Source organism: Uloborus diversus, chromosome 2 (genome assembly GCF_026930045.1).
Source record: "Uloborus diversus isolate 005 chromosome 2, Udiv.v.3.1, whole genome shotgun sequence".
Taxonomy (NCBI): domain Eukaryota; kingdom Metazoa; phylum Arthropoda; class Arachnida; order Araneae; family Uloboridae; genus Uloborus; species Uloborus diversus.
In genome coordinates, this window is record NC_072732.1 from 94,393,903 (window position 1) to 94,419,065 (window position 25,163).

Below are 25,163 nucleotides of genomic sequence, written 5' to 3' on the forward strand. Positions count from 1 at the left end.
GGAGTACTTACCACAAAAGAATATTGTTCTCTGGATCGAGCCGTATAATCATTCAAAACTTTAACCTCAATAAAACCAACTAAACTTTGTCCTCCAATCAAACCAGTAGTTAGGTTTGGGGGCTTTTCTACGTGGCATACAATCCTGTTGAAATAGATAACATTAATGCAATATATTTTCTGTTCCACTTAGTAAAACTAAAACATGAAAGTAGTTAGTTATAAGGAAGTATATGATAATTAAATAAAGCATGAAAATGCAGAAAGAAATTGAAAAAGTTAGCTCTGCAATTTAAAGTTTATTTTAGGTGTACAGTCGAATCCCTACTTACGCGAGGGATGCGTTCCAAGACTCCTCGCGTAAGTCAAATTTCGCGTTGTAGAAAAATATAAGCATACAAATTTTTTAAAGCATACCATATACTTTTAGACATTTATAAACATCCCTCAAACTGCTCTAAAGCATTCCTTAACCATACACTACAGTTTCTTAGATAAAGAACTGAAATTTTACTGAATTCAAAAAATAAAAAACTGTTATTCAACATGAAATACTTTAAGATGAACAAAATGAATGACCAATGGGAATGAAAGACACAAAATAAAACAACACAGTATGCATGGCATGTAGTAAAATTAAAATGATGCACTATAATAGTACAGTAGATACAGTAACACTATTTAAGAGTTAAAAAATGAAGATAGTGATGATTTATGCTCCATGATCAGATCGTTATTCTTGTCTAATACATTTTTAAATATGGTTGCTTCGCCTTTTCTTTTATAACGTTTCAATTTGTGGCAGCATCTCCTCTTCCTGATCTCTATTAATCCACAATACAAGAGCAGCTTCCATTTTCGTAATATTTAGACTGCTCTACAAGCTTCAATATTGAAACTAAGTTATGAACTTTTACGGGTATCTTTTTGTTTTGATTTTTGATTGTATATGGAAGATTCACTCATACTTATTGTCGCGCTACCATCGACGTTTTGTAGTTGTTCAAGCATATCCAGAATCTTAGCCTTTTTTATATTTTTTAACAAACTTTCTTTTCCTTCCCATCTTCACAAACTTTAGATGAAGGTGAAACTAAGGTACCATTATATTTCATCAACTTTTATATTTACAATGAAAAAATATAAATAAAAGAAAGATGCTGAGTGGTTATTTGATGCATTAGACTAGTTTGGTGAGGAAACTTTGGCTGTTAGTGATGCTTAAAGAGATGTACATTCACGAAATCAATATTTAGTAGCCAATAACGAAGCTGATACTTCCTTCCAAAAAAATTTGAATTATGGGCGAAAATTTCGCGTTAGCTCTAAAATTCGTTACTCATAAAAAAAATCGCATTATAGCCATTTCGCGTAAGTCGAATCACGTTGTAGCGAGAGTCGACTGTATAACTAAAACACAAAAAACTACAGACTGCTGATAACATCATTTGCTGAAAAATATTTTTTTCATGATAAACCAATCATAAATCTGCTTACTCAGTAGTTTTGAGGTAGAGTTCTTCATGAGGCACACATTCGGCGATGACTTTTCGGTCTTCATGAATAACTCGCACTCCACCGGCAATGTCTTGGAAAACTCTTCCTAAATTGATGCCTCTAATAGTTATGTTAGTACCTCCTTCCCAAGGGCCAGATTTAGGATAAAACTGAAAATAGAATAAGGTGGAAAAAAAATGTTGAAATATTTTTCTCCATAAAAGTTTTCTTAAAAGTAATAAAACTGAGAGATAAGTAAAAATTATGAATTTAAATGCGGCTATAAAAATGTAGTTTAACAGTGTTTAAAGGATTGAATTTGATTTGTAAAAATGTTGCTTTCTTTCAAGACACATGCGACTCTATGTGGTACTGATGAAAAGTTAGTGTTATGCAAGATGCCTAAAAGTTACGACACATCTAAAAATTCAAAAAATAAAAACAATGTTATCTCTTTAGGGTAAATGTTATGATATTCTATTTGTATTTAAGTATATTAGTGTTTTAAGTATATCTTAATATATAAAAATCAATGTCCTGAGATTATATATATATATATATATATATATATATATATATATATATCTCAACGCACAGATAATACCACTGAAGCCTCAAACTTGAAATTTGGCAGGCATGTCCACATGATTACGAAGGTATCCACCAAGAAAGGATTTTTCGAAATATCAATTAGTTCAGGAGAAATTAATTAAAACCATTTAATTTCTATGAAATTAAAACCTGTCATTGAAATTTAAATCCCTTATTTTTGGAGGCTTTCCTTCATTCAAATCATTATTCAGTACTTCTCAACTTTTGCTTGATAGCAAATTTTAAATTTGATATTGTTTTTGTTTCTCACGTGATTCTCAAAGCTTTTCTCAAGTCAAATAATAATGTTTCTGTCTTTTGCTTTCATTTTTTCAAAACTAGAAACGAAGTTTTTAAGAACATCATCACAGCTGGACTATCCTTTTGAATTTAGAAGAGTGCAGTTTCCTGTAAAAGTTTGCTTTGCAATAATCGTTAATAAGTCACAAGGACAGACATTAAAAGTAGCAGGGGTCGATTTAAAAGAGGACTTTTTTTCATACGACCAATTTTATGTAGCTTGCTCGAAAGTCAGTTCATCAAGCAGCTTAATAATTTTAGCACCAGAAAAAAAAAACTAAATATGTTGTATACAAAGAAGTTCTTGCTTAAACATAGGTATAACAATAAAATGTGGATGGCATGTGTTTGCAAAGATAATCAATACGTTAAAAGGATCGTTAATAACAGTTAAAGATCGGTTAAGGACAAGGGCATATATATAAGGAGTCCTGGGGCCCCGGGATCCTCCCAAAATTAGAAAAAATTATAGGTAATAAGTAATTATTATAGGGGATTTTCGAAACTAGACGCACCAAGCACTGTTAACCCTGCTAATTCCATTACCCGAGCAATGCCGGGTACGGGAATGCTAGTTTGTATATAAGTTGTGGTCTCATGCACATATTCCCCTCAATTAAACTTGCATTTTTTTCTTTCGTTACATGGTGATCTATTAACAAGACTTTACAAAATTTGTAAGTTCTACAAACTATTTTTATTGCTTATAAATTTTTTAAAAGTTTTTAATGGGTTTTAAATTTAATTTAACAGCAACTCAATAATAACATATTCTTAAGTTTTGTAGATTGATTTCTCCACTATATAACAGTTTGAAAATTTTTAATGAAACATTTTCAACAAAACACAATAAACTTCCATGAAGATGACTGAAAGTAAAATGCAATAATAATTAACAAATAGTATGTTATTTCAATCAAATGAAGAATTTTACCGAAAGAATCTGGGGGTTGGGACATGTCTGTTTTGAATCTAACCACAGGGTAGGAAGACGATTGCAATGTTCATAAACTTGGCAAGAATTGTCAGTATCTTGGCACCAACCACAGTTGTACTTTTCTGGCAATTCTAAACATATTCCACAGCTCTGAGCCATTCCGGAACATCTGTATATCAGTACTTTAAAGGGGGAGAAACAAATTAGATAAAGAGTTCAAATTATTAATGTGACATTTAGTTTTTTAATGTGGTAAGATAGCTAGATAGTTACCATGGATATTTTCTGGATTGTCAAACGGTTTATTTACATCCCAGATAACAGCAAAAGCTGCAGTGATATTTGGAGCTTGAGTGCTATAAGAAAACTAAAAAAAAAAGAAAAGAAATCAGTCTAATAAGCAGACAACAGTAAAGAAACAAGAATTTTTAAATAGTTATAAAACACGTTTGGATTTTTAATATTGAGGCAGAAAAAACCTTTAAGTGTTCAAAGTTAAACCTTTATGAAATTTTAAACATAGCATGTTTTTTACTAATTATTATCGTTTTCAATTTGATCATTATCATTTTCCATTTTTTAAATCCTTTTAGTAATTTGGCAACAGAGGCAAATGCTGAGACAAACTGAATAGAAATAAAAATAGATATCAAAATATTCTTCTTAATGAATCACTTTTGAACAAGTAACTTAAAAAGAAAAGAAAGAAAAATATAATATTTTAACTACGCAACTAATTAGGCATAGTTAAGGACTGGCAATCTCCCACAATTTTTTCTATCAGAAAATGTTTATTACTTACATATAACAAGAAGCTTTACGAAAGTGTTTGGACACAATTTTTAGAAAAAAATGGGCAGACAGAAACTGAAATTTAAAAATTCAAAGAAAAGTTGATTTAATTAAAAAGAAGCTGATAAGTAATCATATTTTCGAGAAAAATTATTTAGTATTGAAATATGGACATTAATTTTAAAAAACAAGCAGGTTTAAAATAAAAAATTGCTATCTAAATGTATTAATTACTTTTGTTATTGGGCTTCTTGGATTGCAGCTAATGAACAATTTTTGCACTTCTAGGAAGAAAATCCAAGTTTGTTCTTTTCCAGTAATTTTGTTTGTATGTGTGTGTTTAACTACTATCAAGAGGAGGATCTATCTTTAGCTGCCTTGAATTTTTGCTAATATTCAGCAACAGTTCCCATGGAGAGCAAATGAATGACCATTACGAAAGCAGTAACATTTAAAATTGAAATAAAAAGCATGCACAATGCAAATGCACATACAAATATCAGAATAAACAATGAGTAGATTTAAAACAAATCAAGACCTGAAATATTTATTTTTATAAAATTTAAAAATTAGTTATTGAAAAATATAGAATCTTTAAAGCATAACTCTTATGCATCAGTAAAAAAAAAAAAATTAGCCTTTACATATTAAACTCATACTTATACTAAACTTTCTACTCTAAACTCAAACTGAAAATCATGCAACATTTTCTGCATTATTGATATTTTTATTATTTATTTAGGTCTTTCTTGTTTTGGGCAGTGGCACAAATAGGAATTTCTCAAAGGGGAGGTCCAGAATCTATGGTCTACCATTCTCATATCATACTCCAACCCGCATCCAAACATATTCTTTTGATTTTATCGACCATTGGGAACAGAAAACATTTAAAAAAATTATTGAATAATTAGTTAGCATTGGTTAATAAAATAAATTTATGAACAGCATAATATTATAAATAAAACTCCAGAAAGCTCAAGAATGAAAAAGTTTACTTTTCACATTGTTAAAAATAAAAACAGCGAATTGAAATTATCATCCTAGTACATTTTATGTTCGCATATAGCTCTATTTTGTAGGGGAGGAAAGGGAGAAAACTTGAATTTTTATCCTTCATTAAATCAGAAATTATTGTTACTTTTGCTTGGAATTATTTTATGTACTGTATATGCATAGTCAATAAAAAAAACTCAAGGGCCACGGGAGTTGTCCAGAACCACTGGTGTGCAACACTGGTTCTGGTTTTTCCCCCTTTAAATCCTCTTACTGGATCTCCTACTATTTTTGCAAAAACCCCTATGGGTGGGATCCTTTTTTTATTTATTTTTTAAATTCATGTTTAAGAAATAAATTTGTTAACTAAAATGCAAAATAAGCAACAAAAAATAATTATGTAATGAATACATACCACCATTTCTTCACAATACATTATTTCTCCAATTAGTTGAGCATTCACTTGCTTCACACGTCCTTCAATATTGAACTGGCACAAGAACCTCATCCTAGCTATATGCTGCTGCAGGGAGAAGGTTTTAGAAAAATGCTTTAAGAGAATAACAACACTAATAACTAAATCAGAAAGAAAACAAACTCAAAAATAAAATAATAACAAAATATAAAATCAACATAATGAATTTTTCAAGATGGAATCGATAAATACCAAAATGTGCATGCAGTTTGTGCAACTTTCCAGTTTTAGAAAAGTTAGAAGTGAACCATAACATTCATTATAACTTTAAACAAAATAAATTAATAATTTTTAACAATGATGTAATTACTATATAAATAAAAAAGCATCATCAATAAATCAATAATTGCTAGGGATGGCCTGCATCTGAGCTCTACTGGGGGTCAAAATGGTTAGTGGTTTGATTTTAGGGGCTTCAGAGTCAAAAAACTAAGTTTGAATGGGGGGCATGGTTCAAGCATCAGGTATCTAGAGGAAGATAATTTTTTGAGTATTGCTAAAAATGGAAATAAAGTGTCGAACAAGAGTAGTAAATTTAACAATTGTGATTTAGGAAATTTCAGGGCGTTAAATAAAAGCAATTTTGGCATGCTTAAAGTTTAATATACCAATGCATGCAGTATTAGGAACAAGATGGAAGAATTGAAAAGCATAATTATAGATGAGAAGTTGGATGTTATTGGAATTACAGAGGCATGGGCTACCGAATTTGATGTAGATTTATTACATATTGCTGGGTATAATTTGTTTAGACAAGATAGAGTAGGGAAAAGAGGTGGTGGGGTTTTGTTTTATGTTAAAGACAGTTTCATTTGCAATGAATTGGTCACAAATGATAACCTATTGATATTGATTTGGTTTGGCTGGAGTTGATGAGCAATAAGGGCAAAAAATGGCATTTTGGAATTAATTATAGACCGCCTAATTCAAGCCAGGGATAAGATAAACAGAAGTTTTGTATTATTTGTGGCATGTCCAGCAAGGGATCCGTCATCATAATGGGGGATTTCAATTTTCCGGGTATTGATTGGAATAATTTTTATCCTAGTAAAGCAGAGAAGATGAATTTTTAAAAGTAATTGGCGACTGTTTCTTAGATCAATTTGTAACTCAGGGAACTCGAGAGGAGGCGATTTTGGATCTAGTTTCTGTGACGTAGGAAGTTCTGTTCAGGGGTTGTGTATAGGGGATCATATTGAAGATAGTGATCATAACAGCAATAGGTTCTGGATTGAATTTAAAGTGTACAAAGTTGAAAATTTTATGCTTGTGCCCAATTTCAGAAACACTGATTTTGTTGTACTTAGGCAGAGCTTGAAAGAGGTTTTTTCGTCAGGATTGGAAAATAGCGACGTAGATCAGCAGTGGGCAGAATTTAAGGAAAAACTAGCAAAAACAGTTGGGAATTATGTTCCATTTAGGAGAAAAGGTGTTAGTACTAAAATTTGGCCCATGTGGTTCTCCAGGGGGATAAAAGAAGCTCTAAATTATAAGCAAGCCGCTTTTCGTCAGTTTAAGGAATCTGGTAAGAGTGCAGAGAGGCTCCAGTATTGTAAGGCAAGACGAAATTTTAAGTATTTGGTACGAATTCAGAAAAGGGAATTGGAGCAAAGGCTAGCAGATAACATTGATGGGAATCCTAAAAGGTTTTTTGCTTACGCTAATTCTGGGAAAGTTCTAAATAGTCAAATTGGGCCATTGGTTGATGAGCATGGAAATTTAATCCAAAATGAAAGGGATATTGCGAATGTTCTTAACTTTTTTTCCAGTGTGTATAACGATAACTGTATCTCAACAGTTGACACTAGCAAGACACAAGCTATTATGCAGCTTGAGGATTTTGAGTTTTCCAGGGAGGAGGTTCTATTTCATTTGAAAAAAATTAAAGCAACTAAAGCTCTGGGACCAGATAATATTTATCCAAAAATTTTAGTTGAATGTGCAGAGGAATTAGTAGATGTTATTTTAAGTATTTTCACTGCTTCTTATAACTCAGGGACAGTGCCAGAGGACTGGAAACTGGCTAACATAACGACATTCTTCCGCAAAGGGTCTAAAGGTGGTGCTGGGAATCATAGACCTGTAAGTCTGACTTCAGTGTTTTGTAATGTTTTGGAAACTTTGATCAAAATTAAGATCATGAATTTCTTAGAGACTAATAGTCTGTTGACTAGTTTGCAGTATGGGCTCAGGAAAGTTAAATCGTATGCTACTAATTTATTGCATTTCTACGACAAGGTTATCTTGGTTTTAGATAACAAAAAGTGTGCGGATGTTGTTTATATTGATTTTCAAAAAGCTTTTGATAAGGTACCGCATATTGCTCTTCTCAGTAAAATAGCTGATATAGGAATAGGAGGAAAAACTTTACTCTGGGTTAGAAACTGGCTCACTGGGAGGAAACAAAGAGTAGTTGTGAGGGAAAATCATTCTAAATGGAGTGATGTTTTAAGCAAGGTTCCTCAGGGTTCAGTTTTAAAGCTTCTCTTGTTTATTATTTTTATGAATGATATCAATGAAAATATTTCTGGAAGCATGAATTGTTTTGCTGATGATATAAAAGTTATGGGGATAGTAGAAAATGAAGAACAAGTAAAACAGCTTCAAGAGGATTTAGATCATATAACTAAGTGGGCGGATACGTGGGGTATGGCAGTTAATGTAGGGAAATGTCAAGTGCTACACTTAGGTCATGGAAATAAGCGTACGAGTTATCGTTTACAGGGTTCAATCATTAATCAGGCAGAAAATGTTATTGATCTGGATATCTTAAAAACTTAGGACTTCAAGTTTAGTCAACAGTGTCGCATTGCAAGTAACAAAGCCAACAGAATGTTTGGGTTTATCAATAGATCTATTTCAAACAAATCTAAGAAGGTTCTTCTGACTTTATATAGGAGTTTAGTAAGACCCTATTTGGAGTATGCTGTACAGTTTTGGTCTCCTTATCTCAGGAAAGATATTTCTTCTATTGGAAAGCGTTCAAAGAAAGGCTTCTAGACTTTCAGATTTCAACTATGAAACCAGACTTAATAAGTTTAATATGTATAGTATGGAGCAAAGGAGAGTCAGAGGGAATATGATTCAGTTGTTTAAATTTATCAAAATGAATGATGTTAATGGATTGAATTTTTGCAAGGAAAGCAGGACTAGGGGTCATTGTTTTAAGCTATTCAAACCTCAGGCTAACCTGGAAATAAGGAAAAACTACTTCTTTAGTAGGGTTGTGGGCACTTGGAACAGCTTAGCGGAAGAGGTGGTTATGAGCAAAGGGGTGGACTGCTTTAAGAGGGCCATTGATCTTCATTGGGGACTAACAAATTGACTAGCACCAGCCTAGCTGGGCCAAGAGCCTGCTGCTGGTCATCACATTTGTGTTTGTATTATTTGTATTTGTATAAATAATATTGTAAAATGTTTGTATTGTATTTATTAAACTCAATACCAACATATAGGCACTTTGGGTAGATATGTGAAACGTAATTTATTAAAAAACATGCAGTATTGGCGTATTTCTAGCAAAAACACCTTTTAAGAATAGGATGGGTACTGACTAACACAAGAATGCATTCAACTCGAGAAAAAAATTTGGTTATGCCATCCAAAATAAGAGTTAGATTTTTTTTTTTTTTTTTTTGAAAGGATTTTTCAGACAAATTTTTGATGGATCTTTTAATACCATGCACAAAATCCGAAGTTTGAGAAAACTTGACCTTGACAGCAACTGGAAAAATAATTTACTTTCAAATTTGAGGAAAATACTGTGCATTGCATAACATTAAAAGTCAAAGCACTGCTATTTTTGTTGCTGTTGTATGATTTGAGCACAGATTCGGTTTTTAATATGTTACAGCATAGATGATAAAATTATAATATTATTTACAAAATAATCTCATTCGATACTCAATAATTATATAAAATAATAATCATAACGACAATAACAATAGTTGAGCACTTTCATTTCTGTATAGTAAATTGGAAGAAAATGATTTTGAAAAAATATTAAAGAGAAAAGATACTGAGCTGTACCAGTTAATATTTTGACAAAAAATTTCAGAAAGAAGACAAGACATTTTTTTCTTAATTGAATCAACTTTATTGTTTTCTTGTTTTATCAATTCTGTTTTGTAAATAGATCTTTTAAAATGCATACAGTGAAGCACCGTTTATACGTTTCTCTTTTATACGTTTTTATCAATTATACATTTTTTAAATTGGTCGCTGTAGAGTCTAATACGCATTAACCTATACCTATTATACGTTTTTTCATCTGTACTCTTTTTTCATACAGTCCCTTCAAAAACGTATAAACGGTGCTTCACTGTATTTCTATACTTTCTACTAAGCAAAATTATCCCATAGTGTAAGTAACTAATCAAACTATTAAATGCAAAACTAGTACTAGATTTAATACATACATATATGAGTTTTCAGTAATCTACCCACCTGTATGTTATCTACTTTGACAGAAATTCTCCTGCTGATACCAGATGGAACCAGGATTTCAGTGGAGCCATTTAAAGTCTTGTTAATGCGTGGGCAAAAACCTGGACCAGATCGAATACTTGGTCCAATACTCTAAAAAATTATCAACTTATCAATAAAACTTTTTTCAATAATTTGGACATCAAAAACTGAAAAAGAATTTTAATTTATTTTCAGCCTAATAGTTCACAGGAATAATATTTGGTTTTCAATATTTTAAACTTAGTGAAAATGGTTTTTGGTATATATTGAAAAATGAATACTTGGGATATACGTTCAGCTAATCAATAAAATATGCAAGTGGAAATTATTTAAAGAAAACATACAACAGAAACAAAAGTCAAGGATTTTTTTTAATAGGTAATAATAATTAAAAAAAAAAACAATTCAATCAATGTTATACCTTGAAAGACAGTTGAATCACTGTTTGCATAGTATTCAATTAAGCTTTTTCCCCACAGTATATTTAATTGAAATTTATCATTGTGCCTTGATATTATGATTAACATCATTACAGTAATCATATTATTTAATCTAGTAATGGATAATCCAATACACTGTTTACAAGAATACAAATCTAGGGAATCCACTTTTTTTTCTTCGATGAAACAATGTTACACTTCCATATTAAAACAAATACTACATTTTACAATGCTACCCTGCTTAAACAGGAGTGCTCAAGAATTCTGAAATGTGATTCTTCTAATTTAACTTACAATTTTCAAGCACAGTTTCAAATCATTTTAATAAACCATAAATAAGGGCAAGAGATGATTTATTATTTAATAACATTATTTAGGAGTGTGCATGGGCGCCTATATGCAATATTATAGGAAGAGGCTCTGATATTTTCCCGATGGCTTAGCAGGATATTTCCCCATGGAAACCGATTTCAGGACATAATAGTCATTAAAATTTGTCATTTTTAATAACTTATTCATTAATGGCTGGTGAAGAGATGTTTATACATTTTTTAAAAGAAAAAAGTACTAAAACCAAGGAAGTTCTATTTTGTAAAGGGCCGGTCCAAGCCCCCACTTGTCCCCCTATATGGGCGCCCTTGGGAGTGTGTCCTACTGATTTCAGGAATGAAAAAATATATAGATATTTTTCTCACAGTTTAGTCATTATAACACACACAATTCAATTTAGTAACACAATTTAATCAATCTAATGTTATGAGTATTCTACAAACTTTAAAATTTTCTACTATAAATCATTTGCAAATACGCAATTAGTCGTATCTTTGAGAACTTTATTCACATTTTAAAAAGAACCACATACAAATTACCATATCATTGTTTCTTAAAAATATACTACAGATAAAACAGTCATTTGTTTGAAAGTCAAAGAAATTAAACATATGAAATTGCACAAAACGTTATTAAATGGAGGAAGCAAAAACAGTAATACACTTACAGAAACCCCAGTAACAAGTACATCATTTCTGCAATTTTCTCCAGTGTCGTGGGTGCAGCGATGACCAGTTACACACCAATCACAAGGAAAATCACTGGACACACATTGAGTACAACTAATAGGGGGAAAAGTATGACATCAGATACATTTCAAATTTCAAAGAAAATGGATTTTCTCTCCCTTAATTTGGTTACATAAAGGGAGTATGTAAAAAAAAAAGCATTTATAATTGCAAAGATAAATTAACAAAAAAAAAAAAAAAAAAGGAAACTTTCCACAAGGCACAATTCATTTTTATAAGCAAACTTTAACTCATTTACAGAGATAAATCAGTTAAAATTACGATCATTTTTGGGCGAGAGAAACCCCCTTATTTTATACATTTGGATTGATTTTTAGTGTTTTATTAAATTTGAATTTTATTTTTTTGAAGTATATTTTGAATTAAAAAATGAAATTGTTAGATTTACAAAACATAACCAAAAAAATTAATTTTATATAATACTAGCCGACCCATGTGAAGCATTTGTGCTTAACAGCTTCAAAAATCCAATCTTTTCAACAGCAATTTTTCAAAAGACAGCCACAATGTGAGCTGTTATTTTTTCACCGATGATGGTGAAAAATAAAATAATAATTCATAAAACTACAAAAGTAAAGCATTTTAAGGAAACTCCACACACAAAAAATCACCATGTGAAAATAAATGTTTTCTTTTCTGATTGTAATGCAGAAGTACAACTGAGGTTCAGAATCCTCCAATTAGTTTAGATTATATATTCTTGGAAATTCGGATCAAGATTAACCAGGAGAAAAAAATCAATCAAAACTAACAAAACCCAGGTTTGAGATTGTCACAAAAGAGCACACTTGAGAAATAATATGAGTAATAAATGAAATTTTTAAATTTTAAAATTAGATAGTTAAGCATTAAAAAATATAATAATAGTCTTGAGGAGAAAATCATCTACAGTTCAAAAATAAAATTACAAGGAATTAGAAAAAAAAAAAAAAAAAAAAAAAAAACACATCATAACATCAAGGTTTTTGTGTTTAACATTTACATACACAAACAGCAATTTTTTTAAATGCCAAGTTGGAAAATTTAAACTTAAGTTTTTTTATTATTAACCAAAATATTTGGAAGGTTTTACTTTTTCTCAATGGGTAAATTCCATACAAAAATGTCTTTTGAAAAACTATGCATTTTGTGGCATTTGTTTGTTTCTAAATTGTAACTAAAAATACTGAGAAAATTAATAAAATGCCGAGGAAATACATAAACCAACAAACTTACGATGTGTAAGTACTGCAGTCGTAGAAGGTAAAATTCGTTGCAACAAAATCTGGTCCTATTTTCATTCTAACAGACAATTTAGCAGTAAAATGATCTATAATTAAAAGAAAAAAGAAGAAGCAATTTATACATTGAAAAGCTTCTACTTTGAATTTAAAGCAAATTTTACACAAGAAATTATCTTAAGAATTAAGTTTAAAATGCAGTCACAGGATATTTATGCTTTACAATGAATATACCATAGTTACCATAATCCAAGTTACAAGATTTGCACCCAAAAGTTAATGGAAGGAATTGTGCATCAAGTAATTTAGACTCATATTTTTCTTTCAATTATATTAAAAATAAATTCAATAAAACACTTTTTCTTCCCAACAGCTTGTCATCTTTATATTTAAGCTCTATATAAGTATATGAGTAGAGTACAAAAATACTAATAATAAAGCACAAGACAGCGAAAACTAAACATACATATCTAATTGCATTGTCTTAAATGCAGTAGTTGCAGCTTTGAAAACTTGCAAATAATATTACATGGTATTAAATCTTACTTCAGAACATCAAAACATTAAATTCTAAGTCAAAAGAGAACCTTGAATTTTCAAGTAGGAATGTACCCATACGCAAATAACCAATTACTGATTAATTGGAAGACAATTATAATTAAATTAAATGGCAGTCAATAAATTAAAATGCAAAAGATTTTTGACATGACTTCTTCACCAAAGTGTCTTTTTTTACGATTTCAACTTTTCAAATTGAAAAAAGTTTTTTAATCATCTTTGTGAGATGATTATATTTTTCTACTTTTACTATTTTCAAAAAAATATTTCGTCATAAAATTTAACTTAAATTTTGGAGGCAAACTTTCTTGTTGTTTTTAGTAAAATTATACTCAATTGAGTAAGCAAAAAAATATTCAATTTGTAGCCTATGGTCAGTTGACACTTTGAATTAATGTAGCAGTGGCATTTTTATTATTAGTAGCCACTGAATCCAAGACTTTTATTCTTAATGAAAATTATATGACAGTCTTAAAGCACTATGATTAAGATAGGGAGGGTGTGGTTGCTTCAACAATCTATTTCGGCAAAAAAAAAAAAAGAGTGTATAGAAAATAAAATGTTTAAGAGTAATTAAATTCTTGTTGAACGAATTAGAGTCAACTTTCGATAATTTGAAGCCTTACAACTCGAATGTTCTTTTATCTGGAAGCTTTTATTAGGTACCAAACTCTTCAGAAGGCTGTGGGAACTTTCAATAACTTAAATATTACCAAAAACTTGAATGTTTTTGGGAGTTCGAGTTGTTGAGAGCTGAATGTTATCTCAAAGGAAAATTGTAAAATACATGTTGTAATTGTTTGTAAAAAAAAAAAGTAAATATCATCGGCAGCAGGCTAAACTAACGAATGCGAAAATTGGCACTTTTCAGGAGAGCCAAAACAATATTCTTTTCTACCTGACACGCTTAGTTAATTTTAATGTTTTAATTTTATAGGTAACTTTGAGTGTAAAACTATTGTTTAAAATAGTTATAACCAGAAGGTAGCTCTTTTTGAGTTCTACGGCCTGGGGTGCCCATCCTCCCGAAATTCAATGGCGCAGATCCCCCCCCCCCCAAAAAAAAAGTTTTCTCAATCCTCTTTCCCTTTTTTATTTTTTGTTTATTTTTTAACTTTTATCAATTAATTTATTGTTTTAAAATTTGTTTATTTACTTTTATTTATATTATTTTAAAAGAAAAGTTGTGTGCTGCGCCAAAAACATATACACAGTACACACACAAACTAAATAAATAATTAAAATATAAACAGAATAAAATAAAATAAATAATTTGAAGAAAAAAATAAATCAATACATAAATTTAAATATTTCAATAAATAAATTTAAATAAATAAATAACTTTTAACCCCCCCCCCCAGTGGGCACCCCTGACTACGGCAAACCATCGAATATGAAAATCGCGATTTTTCACATTCTTAGTTTAGCATGGTGCCGACGATATAATAACGGGGAAAAAAATGTTTAAATTGAAGTTATTTCCTCAAAAGTTTGAGGGGAGGGAAACCTACAGATAGGAAGAAAAATATATTTTTACCCCAAACTTAATTCTTTTTAAATACCCATTTACTTAATAAATTTTTAAAATAAAATAGCTCTTCATTTTTTTTTTGTATTATTTATTACTATTATATATCTCTTGATACATGTTATCTAATGTTGCAGAAAATTATATTTATTAATTGTTAATAACACCATTCAGCTGAAATATATTTTCTTGTTCCAGATATACTTCAAGTAATTTTAATTAAAATGCAATGTTTCCACTGATTAATCAGTAAAAATTAAGCGATTACAAATAATCGCCAAGGTAATCAATTATCAACTACGTTCGATCAATTGTTGCATCCCTATTTTTAAATCAGGTCAGAAACCACAGAACTGGTTGGAACTTCATACGTCGTGTAGCGATGATAAGGAGGGATTTTGTTTTCCCTGCATTAACACTGCACTAGCAGTGAAAAACGATTTACAGCGTTACTAGAGAAGGAACACGAGGGCACTTGCGTTGGCACAAATCCATGAAAGCATTTTCGTATTAATTTCTACCGCTGCTAAATCTTCTTAGATCGCTTTACAGCTTTGACGAGTCTTCCTGCCATACAGTAATTTTCATGACGGTTGGATCTGCATAATCTAAGTCTTACAATGAAATCTTTCTGTAATTTTAAGTCTATAAATGTAGACTCATGATTAATTCAGTTGTTTTTATTTATCTACTGTGATTTTTTAATCGTACATACGAATTGATGTTAAGTTTTGTTGTGCAAAAACAAATATTTTTACTACACTGTATATATTTTCAATATTTGAAAAATTACTATGCATCACTACAGCTAAGTTTTTGAGGAAGGACATTTTTTACCTAATTGTCCCTTATTTTAGCCTTTTTGTGGTTTATCCGCTGTTTTTAGTTTCCGCGGCGCTTGTGCCACGGAACTCCGCGACTAATCGAGAGTTTACTGTAACTATATTTGATTTTTATTATTAGTCTTCTACTCCTTTTTACGAGTTTAGTTCACCCATTTACCAACAACAATTTTAAAATCTTAACCTCTTCTCTTGCTCTTAACTGTCTAATACATTCATCAATTTTCACCATAATTTTTTTACAACTCCATCACCATTGTCCGATCTTCGGGCCGGAGATTTAAAGATTTTGGGACAGTAAAAATAGCAGTCATTGATTTCCTATGAGAACCAGGGGCGTAGCTAAGGGGGGGGTTTTGGGGACAAAACCCCCCCCCGAAAAGTTAGTCTCAAAAAAAAGAGAAAAAGAAGAGAGAAGAGAAAGAAAAAAAAACAAGAAAAGGAAAAAATTCCAAGCGATTATACATATATATATATATATATATATATATATATATATATATATATATATATATATATATAAAAGAAGTAACCCCCCCCCCCCCCCCGAAAGTCGGGTCTAGCTACGCCACTGATGAGAACCAATACATGTTGTGTATCGTATAGGATCCTTTCTGAAAACATTCGTGCATCAGATACAGCAGCAGACTAAAGTGCAAAGTTTAAAATGAAAATTTGACATCTAATCACAGGAAAGCACTAAACATTCAATTTATGTTCAATACCAACAATATCAGACGAGTAAAATTTCAAGAGAATCAGAACAAGAGACAATTAAAACATTTAGGATTTAAAGAGAAAATTTACACTACTACGTGGCTCATAAGACGACACAAGACCTTCTAATTCTGCAATATGACTCAGCCATAAATAATGCCGCTTAAAAACCTAAAGATGAGTGGTTAAACATTTACATTTAAACAAATATTCCTTCTTATTATTCAAATTTGCATCTTGTATCCATTCGTATATTTTCCTAAGTATTTTTCTTTCCAAATCCATCAAATTATTTGCATTATTTCGAGCCAATGTCTACCATACAAGCAAATAATTAAAATGAAATAAATACTTACGTTCGCCTGGTGGAATGGTTGGCAATGAATCTGTGTGTGGGGTAGGGCAATTGACTCCATTGGCTGAGCGAGTGGCATTCGAAATGAGTGTTTTTCCAAATGCAGTAAAAGCACAGAAAAACTGACCTTCCAAAGCAGGCAAGTTGTCTATCACTAAGCTCAACTATAAATAAACATAAGGTATAGATGTTGAAAACAGATGCTTACTGCTAAAATTATAGACATATTTTAATAAAATTGAGGCATCATCAAAATTCATATGATTGCAATTTATCACAAGCTCAATAAGTTATGGATGCTGCATGTTAGCTAGCTCAAAAACAGTCAGTTTTTGCTGCTCAAACCAATAAGCGGTCGGCTGATATTTTTTTTAGTCTTTACTAATAATTTCGTCTTTTTTTTTTTTTTTCGTTTCTGAAAACAGATTTAATGAGGGGAACACGATAGTATTTGAGTAACTTTTTAAATACCTATATATGATAACAATTTACAGGAAATTAAAGTAACACTATTGTCTGTCACTCAAGTTAAATAATCATACTTACCTGAAACTTTTGATTACAGTCAAAATAAATATATTAGCCACTGAGAAATTTTATGTATAGATTTCGAGTAAATATATGGGGAAAAAAATTAAATAGATATTATTGAAGGCTAACAATAATAATAGAGCAGCTTTTAAGAGAGTTTTTTTGTTTTGGTTAAAAAATATTTTGACCTGAAACAGAACTTACAATGCGAGCAGTTGTGCGTTGAATTTGAGGAGGATGTACTTCTGTGATCGTTGTACACCTGCCACTTTTGTATGACAGCCAATAAAGTGGATCTTGAGCAGCTTCTGCACAGGCCCCTCTTAAACTACATCTAAAAAAAAAAGAGGGAAAACGAAATACTTAATGCTATTTTTCATTAAGTACATTAAGCGTTTTACCAACAGATTTCACAGGTTTTTTCGAATAAAGTGTCTTTTAAAATAATATTGTTCAAGAGCTGAATACGTTTCGAACATACAAAAAGATGACTCACTTGTTTTCTAAGGAACACCACCCACAGTAAGGATCATTGGCTCCAAGGCAATCCATGCAAGATCGAAAGACATGGCACTCTTGCACCTTGACCATCGTAACCTAAAATATGAAAAAGAAGCGTCTCATTTACTAAGCATGCATAATTTTTTTTTCCAGCACAATTGGGTTGTTTACCATTTTTCAAAGCTATTTTTTCCTGAAAAAGCATGGTTGAAAATATGGAGTTAGTTACTTTTATTCCTTAATTTTATCTTATTTTCTCTCTTTAAAAAGTGATCAGTTGCTGTTTTCATTTTCGCTGCTGAAGTCACAAGTGAACAAGTCGCTAGGGTTACCAGAACAAAGTTTCAGAATATAGCCAAACTACGCCAAATGAATATTTTATTTAACTTTCAATTCGATTCCGCTAATAATTGCTCGCAGTGAAATATCACCAAAAAGCGACATCTTGCCAGAAAAGAATGAAGGAAAATTGAATAACATTTTGAAATCAGTTCTCAAAACCAATAGGCGATCAGGCATTGAAAACTCGTTTGGCAGCGAATTAAGAAGGCTCAACTCATTTAAATTTTAAAAAGAAGAAAACCAATAATTTTTAAACATACAATACATATTTTAACGGTATTATTTGTTTTAACAGAAAAATACAGAAATTGCAAGTTCATGATCATTCACGAATATTTATATGACAACTATTAAACAAAAAGAGCAGTCTACTTTGCATTAAGATAAAACAAATTCCTATTTATGCAGAAAACTGTTTTGCAAGAAACAAATTTCAGTATAGTTATTAATTATTATGAAAATACAGGTCAGAAATTCCTGAAGAGAGTTTGGTATTGCATTTAAAGAAAAAAAAGAAAAAAAAAAAAAAAGAAAAAAAAAAAAAAAAAGGTTAGGTACTTCTAAACACCAAAATATTTCAGATGGAAAAAGATTCTTGTTTTCTTTTGTACGCTTATTTATTAGAGTACATTCTCATTAATACGTTAACAAATTCAGAAAAGAATTTACAAACTTTTTTTTTTGGGGGGGGGGGAGGTTTAAAATAAATAGAAGAAAAAAAATAGCAAGAAAACTTCCAAAGCTTTGTTACAATTTAACGGTGTAAGGAGTCCTTTATTATTAATGCCACAAGGATGGAGCAATTTATAAGGAAGAACTCTTATTTATGCTTCGCTGATTTATTTATATGGTATTCATACTTCGCCTAGAACGTGGCATCGATCACAGATACACCTCCACACCAATGGTCCCCGCGGAATAAGTTGTCACGTATTCCAACCCTAACAACTATCTGAATATTTGACGATGGTAAGCAAAGAAAATTTTTTTTTTTATAAGTTACCACGAGCTTGTTGCCAGGAATAACGATTAAGGGGCGTATTTGTGCTCGCACAGAGGTAGAAAAAAAATATTGCCAGCGTAAAAATAGAAGTGCTCTTGCCTCGGTTTTTTCCCCTAAATTTTCGATGATCGCATGGTAAAAAAAAGGGCACACATATTAATGTGTTTCTAATTAGGTAAATGGGCCTTCCCCTTATTTCCCCAAACTTGTTGAGCTGAGATAATTTCGATAATAATGCCAAGGTTTAGTGTGCGATGATGATAAATCATGAAACAAGGATAAGGAGGAGAGGATGGAAAGGGGGAAGAAGATCGCTTGTTTTGTTTTCGATCCAAATGAAAGAATCGAGTTCAGCGATGTTTGGATTAAAAATCAGAGGAGGTTATTGAAATAATCATCCATCCTTATAAGAGTATAATATTTCCAGCTCATCCAATGGGAAGAAAAAAGAAAATAAATTATTCTAACTTCAAGGACAGCAGCATGATAATCGTGATCCATTTAGGAAATCGCATTCCACTTGATTTTTATAACAGGAATAATAATAAAAATAAATAAATAAAATAAGTTAATTAAAAAAAAAGAAATTTAAAAACAAATCTTATTAATAATTGTTATAAAAGGGATCAAATGACATAAAAAATTTTCTCTTTTTATTTGTTAACATTTCTGTTTAAAAAAGTTGTCCCCCTCCCATTTTTCAGTTTCAATTATGCCTTTTTGATGTATTAAATGGGGGTGAAAATTTAAAATGTCGGCAAAACTGGGAATAAACCTAATTGTGATTTTACGTTTAATTAGTGCATTTTATGTTGAATCTTATTCCGCATTGAGCCACATGAACGTAATCCTTAAAAAAAAAAAAAAAAAAGTTACAATTAAACAGGGTCAAAAGAGCGCGAGTCCAATCCATTATATGCACCAAGTGAACGTTTTCCCGCCCTCCATTAAAGTAGCGATAATGTAACTTACGTTAGTCTTAAAGGTACATAAATTACTAACTATACTTTAGATAAAAGGATTTAAAATTTTCTTTACTGAAATTGAACAGAACAGTTTAATCTGTTGTAATTTCCGATAGTCGCAGGGGCGGATTCGGGGGAGGGTCAAAGGGTCAGCTAATCCCCCTGTAGCAAGGATTTTATTATGATCATTTTTTAAAGTTAATATTTTTAGATTCAAAAAATAGTACGTAGAATCGATGTTAAACTTCTTTTTTTAACTTGATTCTGCAAGGTATTTTTTCTCAACGCATCATAATTAAAATGACTGACTGGGTACCTTTACTGTGCTATAGCTATTTTGAGGTTTTTGTTCGTTTTCTAAAGAATAATCATATCTAATGAGTTTAACGTTTTTTCAGAGCATTCTTCCATATCAAACCACATGTGTGTGTGCGCGTGCTTTCCCATCATGACCAATCTGTCTGACTAAGGAAATGTGGCTTTTGATGAAAACATGAGGGAATAGGATCCACATGGTGCAGGTTGCGCCACTGTAAGTTTTAGAAGGAGTAGGGGGAATAGCAATTTGAAAGGGTTTTTGTCTCATTTGGGGTAGGCATGCTCCGTAGCATATAAGGGGTACTCCTTTACCCTTGGGGGGATGGGCTGATGATACTATGCTTAACTAATACTTTTTTACGATGGAGGTCTGTCCAATGAAACTTTACTCCCCTTATAAAAATTTCTGGATCCGCCCCTGTGATAGTGTAATTTTGCACATATGCCTGTTTTAATGTTAAAATATCTGCAAAACTAGAGAAAATCGAGGGGGTGGGGGGGGGGGGGGGGCGGTGCAGAAGTTGGTAGATTGAATTATTTGGCGACGGTATTGCACAATCTAGAATACAAATTAGAGCAAAATAGTCCCACTGAGACGGAAAATACTTTTTCCTGTCTGTATTTTCCATTGTAAAAGATTGCCAAGACAACGCAGTTGAAGGGAAAACAAGATTGAAGATAACTTTATGTAGGGAAGTATAAATGGTAAAATGCGAGTCCTTTTCCCAAAAGTTTGAAATGCATTCCCCCGCGACGGTCCCTGCAAAACACTAATGACTTGGAACGTAAAGACGGGGGAAGATCGGCACGCGCCGAAATATGACCCCTCAAGAAGGATGGAGAGGGGAGGCAGACGACTCTTCCTCAGGTATCAGGGGAGACACGTCTCCCCTTACCGTTTTCTCATCTATCCGTGACATGCAACCAGTTGATAGGGAACCAGGGGGCTCGCACAAAGAGGGGGAGTTTTACGGGTCGTCTGATTGGCGGAACGGAGATGAATCAGTTGGGGAAGGCATTCCTACAAGAAATTGAAAACGCTACATGCAGCCATTTTGCTGTTCAGAGATAAAGAAAAAGATTTTTTTTTTCTTTCTTGTATCAACTAAACAAGATAAACACGGCTTTTCAGGATGGAAGTCTTCTTTACCTGCATAAAAACTTCAAAGGGAAATGCCAGACCAAAGCTAAAGTTACCGGCGGGTGAAATAGCTTTTTGGTGAGACATGCAGAAAACGGCGCACTAGGCTATTTTTATAGGCCATGTTCTGTATTGAAAAACATTTTTTGAAGACCAACATAGATATTTTTCAATTTAGCTGTGGCAGGCAGTAACTTTTCAAGAGATATTACATTACAAGTCCACGAATCATTGTACAAGGGAGGTACAAAGGGGAAGGAATCGGCTAAATCCTACTCACTATTGAAGTTCGAAGTTTTTTATACTACCCTGATGCTTTTAAGTGTAATTTATTTTTTTCTTTCTAACATATTTCAAAAATAAATTTAAGAAAAGTATTAATTTATAAATTTTACACCGAGTCACGGCCAACCAAACACAATCTGAAACTACACATTATTACATTATACAGTTCTTGTCTCAAGTAATTTTCTCCAGATTCGCAAGTTATTTCAGCTGGTATTGGAAATTGTATTTTCTTTTTGTTTTAAACAGCAATAATCAGCACCGCTCTAGGTGCACCTGCACGAATTTAGGTAATTTATTTGCATATTAAATACTATCCACATAAAAAAAGAACGTTTATATTATATGTTATGATGCTGATTTTGATATTCCTCGTGAAGCAACAAGTTGATTTTAATACTTATTTTGCGTGCGCAGGAAGGGGTGGAAAAAGTATTTGCCACGGACCTCATCAACTGCTGGAATGCCTCTGTTCCACATACTAAAGTAACAATATATTTTCAACTTACAAAAGCTTTCTGTTCTATCAGCGATGCTGAATTATCCACAAACATGTTTTAAAGCTTTTGAAATATATTTTGCATTCGGTGCTTCAAAAAATAAAAGACTAATTCATCTACATTTTCTCTAACGCAACACTTGTCTTTGATTGGGAGGAATGCTTAGGAACAACTATTATTGTCATGAAAAGTTTAAATGGCTGTATCATCAACTTTAGTAAGTACATGGCACTAATGAATCTGATGTAGATTTTTAGTGTTTAATTGAATTCTGTAAGGATTTTAGGATGATGATTTAATTCACCAGCCAGTTTCCAAAACGGAGCTAGTTGCAAACAATAATTAGAAATGGAAAAACCTATAGGATGCAATGTAATGAGCAGATTACAGTTATTTTTTTCTTCACACTATTAAGACGCAATAGAAGACTTGAAAACGTTATATTGTAAAAAAAAAGTCGATTATGAAATTTTTAGTGATTGAAGTCTTGATGATGGCCGAACTTATTCATTTAGATTCATGCAAATTTTGAAGACGACGTTCAAATTTCAACAAAGAAAAATCCAAAGTTAATAAGTTAATAAATCAAAATTTCTAAAAAAAAAAAAAAAAAAAAAATGTCCCAATGGAAAGATTCTCTAAAAAATAATTAATCTTTTAGATTTGACTGCCACATACCAAATAGAGTTGCAGCGCCTAAAAATTCAATGCTAACACACAAAAATATTTAACTGTGGGTAAAACTTTTGCTCAAAGCAGACGCTAAAATTGTAATGGTAGGATGGTTTCAATCGACTATTTGTTCCTCTCATTGCGTTTTATGCATGCTCCCATAAAACAACAACTCCTATTTCTCCCTCCGCGACCAAACACCCCCTAGACAAACATAACACCGAACCCATTTTATAATGACTCTTCCCTCTGCAACCGAGTGTGTGCCCCGCTGATTAAAGTGACATATTAGAGGAGAGGAGGGGAGGGGTGGAGCTTACCAAAGAGAGAGAGAGAGAGAGAGGATCCCCATCTTTCCACTCTCTTAGGTATCCTTACGCCGGCCTCATTACTTCTATGAGTGAAAAGCGAGAACCCTTCCATTGCCCAATACCTTTCGTCATAAATGTCGGTGGTAGATTTCAGCAATCCGAGAAACACTTGCTTTGCCCTTATTGGTCGAAGCTTCCATTTAATGGTAGATAGTTTTCTGATCAGGGAATGACGAGACAATCAAGTCATTTGATATCCATCGTAGTGATAAGCTAACCGAAAATATTGCGGAAGACGAGAGCGAGAGAGGTTGATAATAAATAACAAAATAGTTCTTGTCAAACAGACTAGATTCACAACAGAGAAATCTCATACGGCATTTAATTACTGAAATAGGTATGGGCATTGTCGTTCTTTTTAATGATCCGTTCATTACAGGAGAGCTCATTTTTTATACCCGTACACTGAACTCGTTCATTTGAAGAACTTCGTTCATTTTTAAAAAGTTAAAAGGTGATCTATCTGCGAGAGTTACTCAAAAGTATATTAAAACTGTTTCACTGTATCAGTAACTTTCTTTTAAGGAAAAGGATAAAATTTCTTAAAAGTAAGAAAATATGAGACAGTAAGAAGCACAAAGGGATGTAAGTGCCAAAATTAGAAATTTGGAGATAACCAGTAAAAGTGGTAGGTGAACCACTCCTCTGTTTGGGGCAAGAAATAGCACTAGTAGCCCTGGTAGGTGCTGCTTATACAGCGTGATTTTGAAAAAAAATCAATGACAGCTTACCTACGAGTGGAACTTTAAACACGTTTTACTCAAAACTTGAATATGTCTACATACATCCCTTTGCTTCTCACTGTCTCATATGTCAATAAAAACGTAATCAAAACATTTTCTTAGGTTTAGATGTATAAAGCACAGGGTAGGCTTTTTGCAGGCAGAAACTGGTTTTTGCCCTGCCGGTGGCAGAAACTGGTTATAACCGGTAAAAACCGGCAGAAACTGGCAAAAACTAGAAAACGTTTTTAATTGCTCTAGTAATTACTTAATGACAGGCAATTAAGTAAAATAAAAAATATAACTCATTTCGTCATTGCAAAAACTTAATATAATAGTTATTTAATAATTAGTGTAAAAATATGTTAAATAACAAGACTGACATTTCTAAAGCAAAGTAAAATTTATCATAGTTGAAATTGCTATGTGTTAGAAATTTTAGCCTTGTAATGTTGTAAGTAACAAATTTTACAGTTTGTTTATAATTATTTTGTTTGCATTTAGTATAAAGTGTGATAAATCAAATATTTAAATAAATACAGATTTTTTTTATTTCATTAAATTCTAAAATTCAGGAAGTTGTCATTTTACACTTAATATAACTGAATAAAGCTATTCTCAAATAGCTCCCCCCGCCCATTTTGATTTCTATGGAAAGCTAATAATCCAATTATATAAGTACCAACACAGTCTTCAACTTTGCTGTATATATAAGAAACAATATAATTGGTTAGATTCACTGACTCATAAATGTAAAGAGTTTCATTGGTTGAAACTAGGGGCGTAACATGGATGTCAATGTTTTGGAAACATCGATTTTTTTTTAAAACATCGATGTTTTACTTTCAATGTTTTTGGACTATCGATGTTTTGTTTTCGATGTTTTCCTGATGCTGATGTTTTTGCATTTTAATTGAAAATTATCATAAAATTTTGCTCCAATCTTCTCGCTAGGTAATTAAGTTTACTTATGGCGTTGCCAAAAAAAAAAAAAAATCATTTTTTGCACCCGTTTTATAAGA

The 25,163-nt window shown here is 31.7% G+C and overlaps 1 protein-coding gene across 5 annotated transcripts in view; it reads right to left on the bottom strand.

Moving 5' to 3' along the window:
* The window catches only part of LOC129235288 (plexin A3-like), a 199,116-nt gene that overhangs the window by 27,624 nt on the left and 146,329 nt on the right, over positions 1–25,163 (bottom strand). For 2 of the 5 annotated variants that reach the window (XM_054869013.1, XM_054869012.1), the window contains exons 4-14: positions 17,818–17,918; positions 17,526–17,655; positions 16,792–16,954; positions 12,786–12,879; positions 11,489–11,603; positions 10,031–10,162; positions 5,525–5,632; positions 3,598–3,691; positions 3,322–3,506; positions 1,497–1,666; positions 12–144 (exon numbers count right to left, since the gene is read on the bottom strand). In XM_054869013.1, coding sequence (XP_054724988.1) covers positions 12–144; positions 1,497–1,666; positions 3,322–3,506; positions 3,598–3,691; positions 5,525–5,632; positions 10,031–10,162; positions 11,489–11,603; positions 12,786–12,879; positions 16,792–16,954; positions 17,526–17,655; positions 17,818–17,918 — 1,425 coding nt within the window. Of the gene's footprint in view, positions 1–11; positions 145–1,496; positions 1,667–3,321; positions 3,507–3,597; positions 3,692–5,524; positions 5,660–10,030; positions 10,163–11,488; positions 11,604–12,785; positions 12,880–16,791; positions 16,955–17,525; positions 17,656–17,817; positions 17,919–25,163 lie in introns of all 5 variants that reach the window. The other 3 variants (XM_054869011.1, XM_054869010.1, XM_054869014.1) reach the window with 2 other exon arrangements.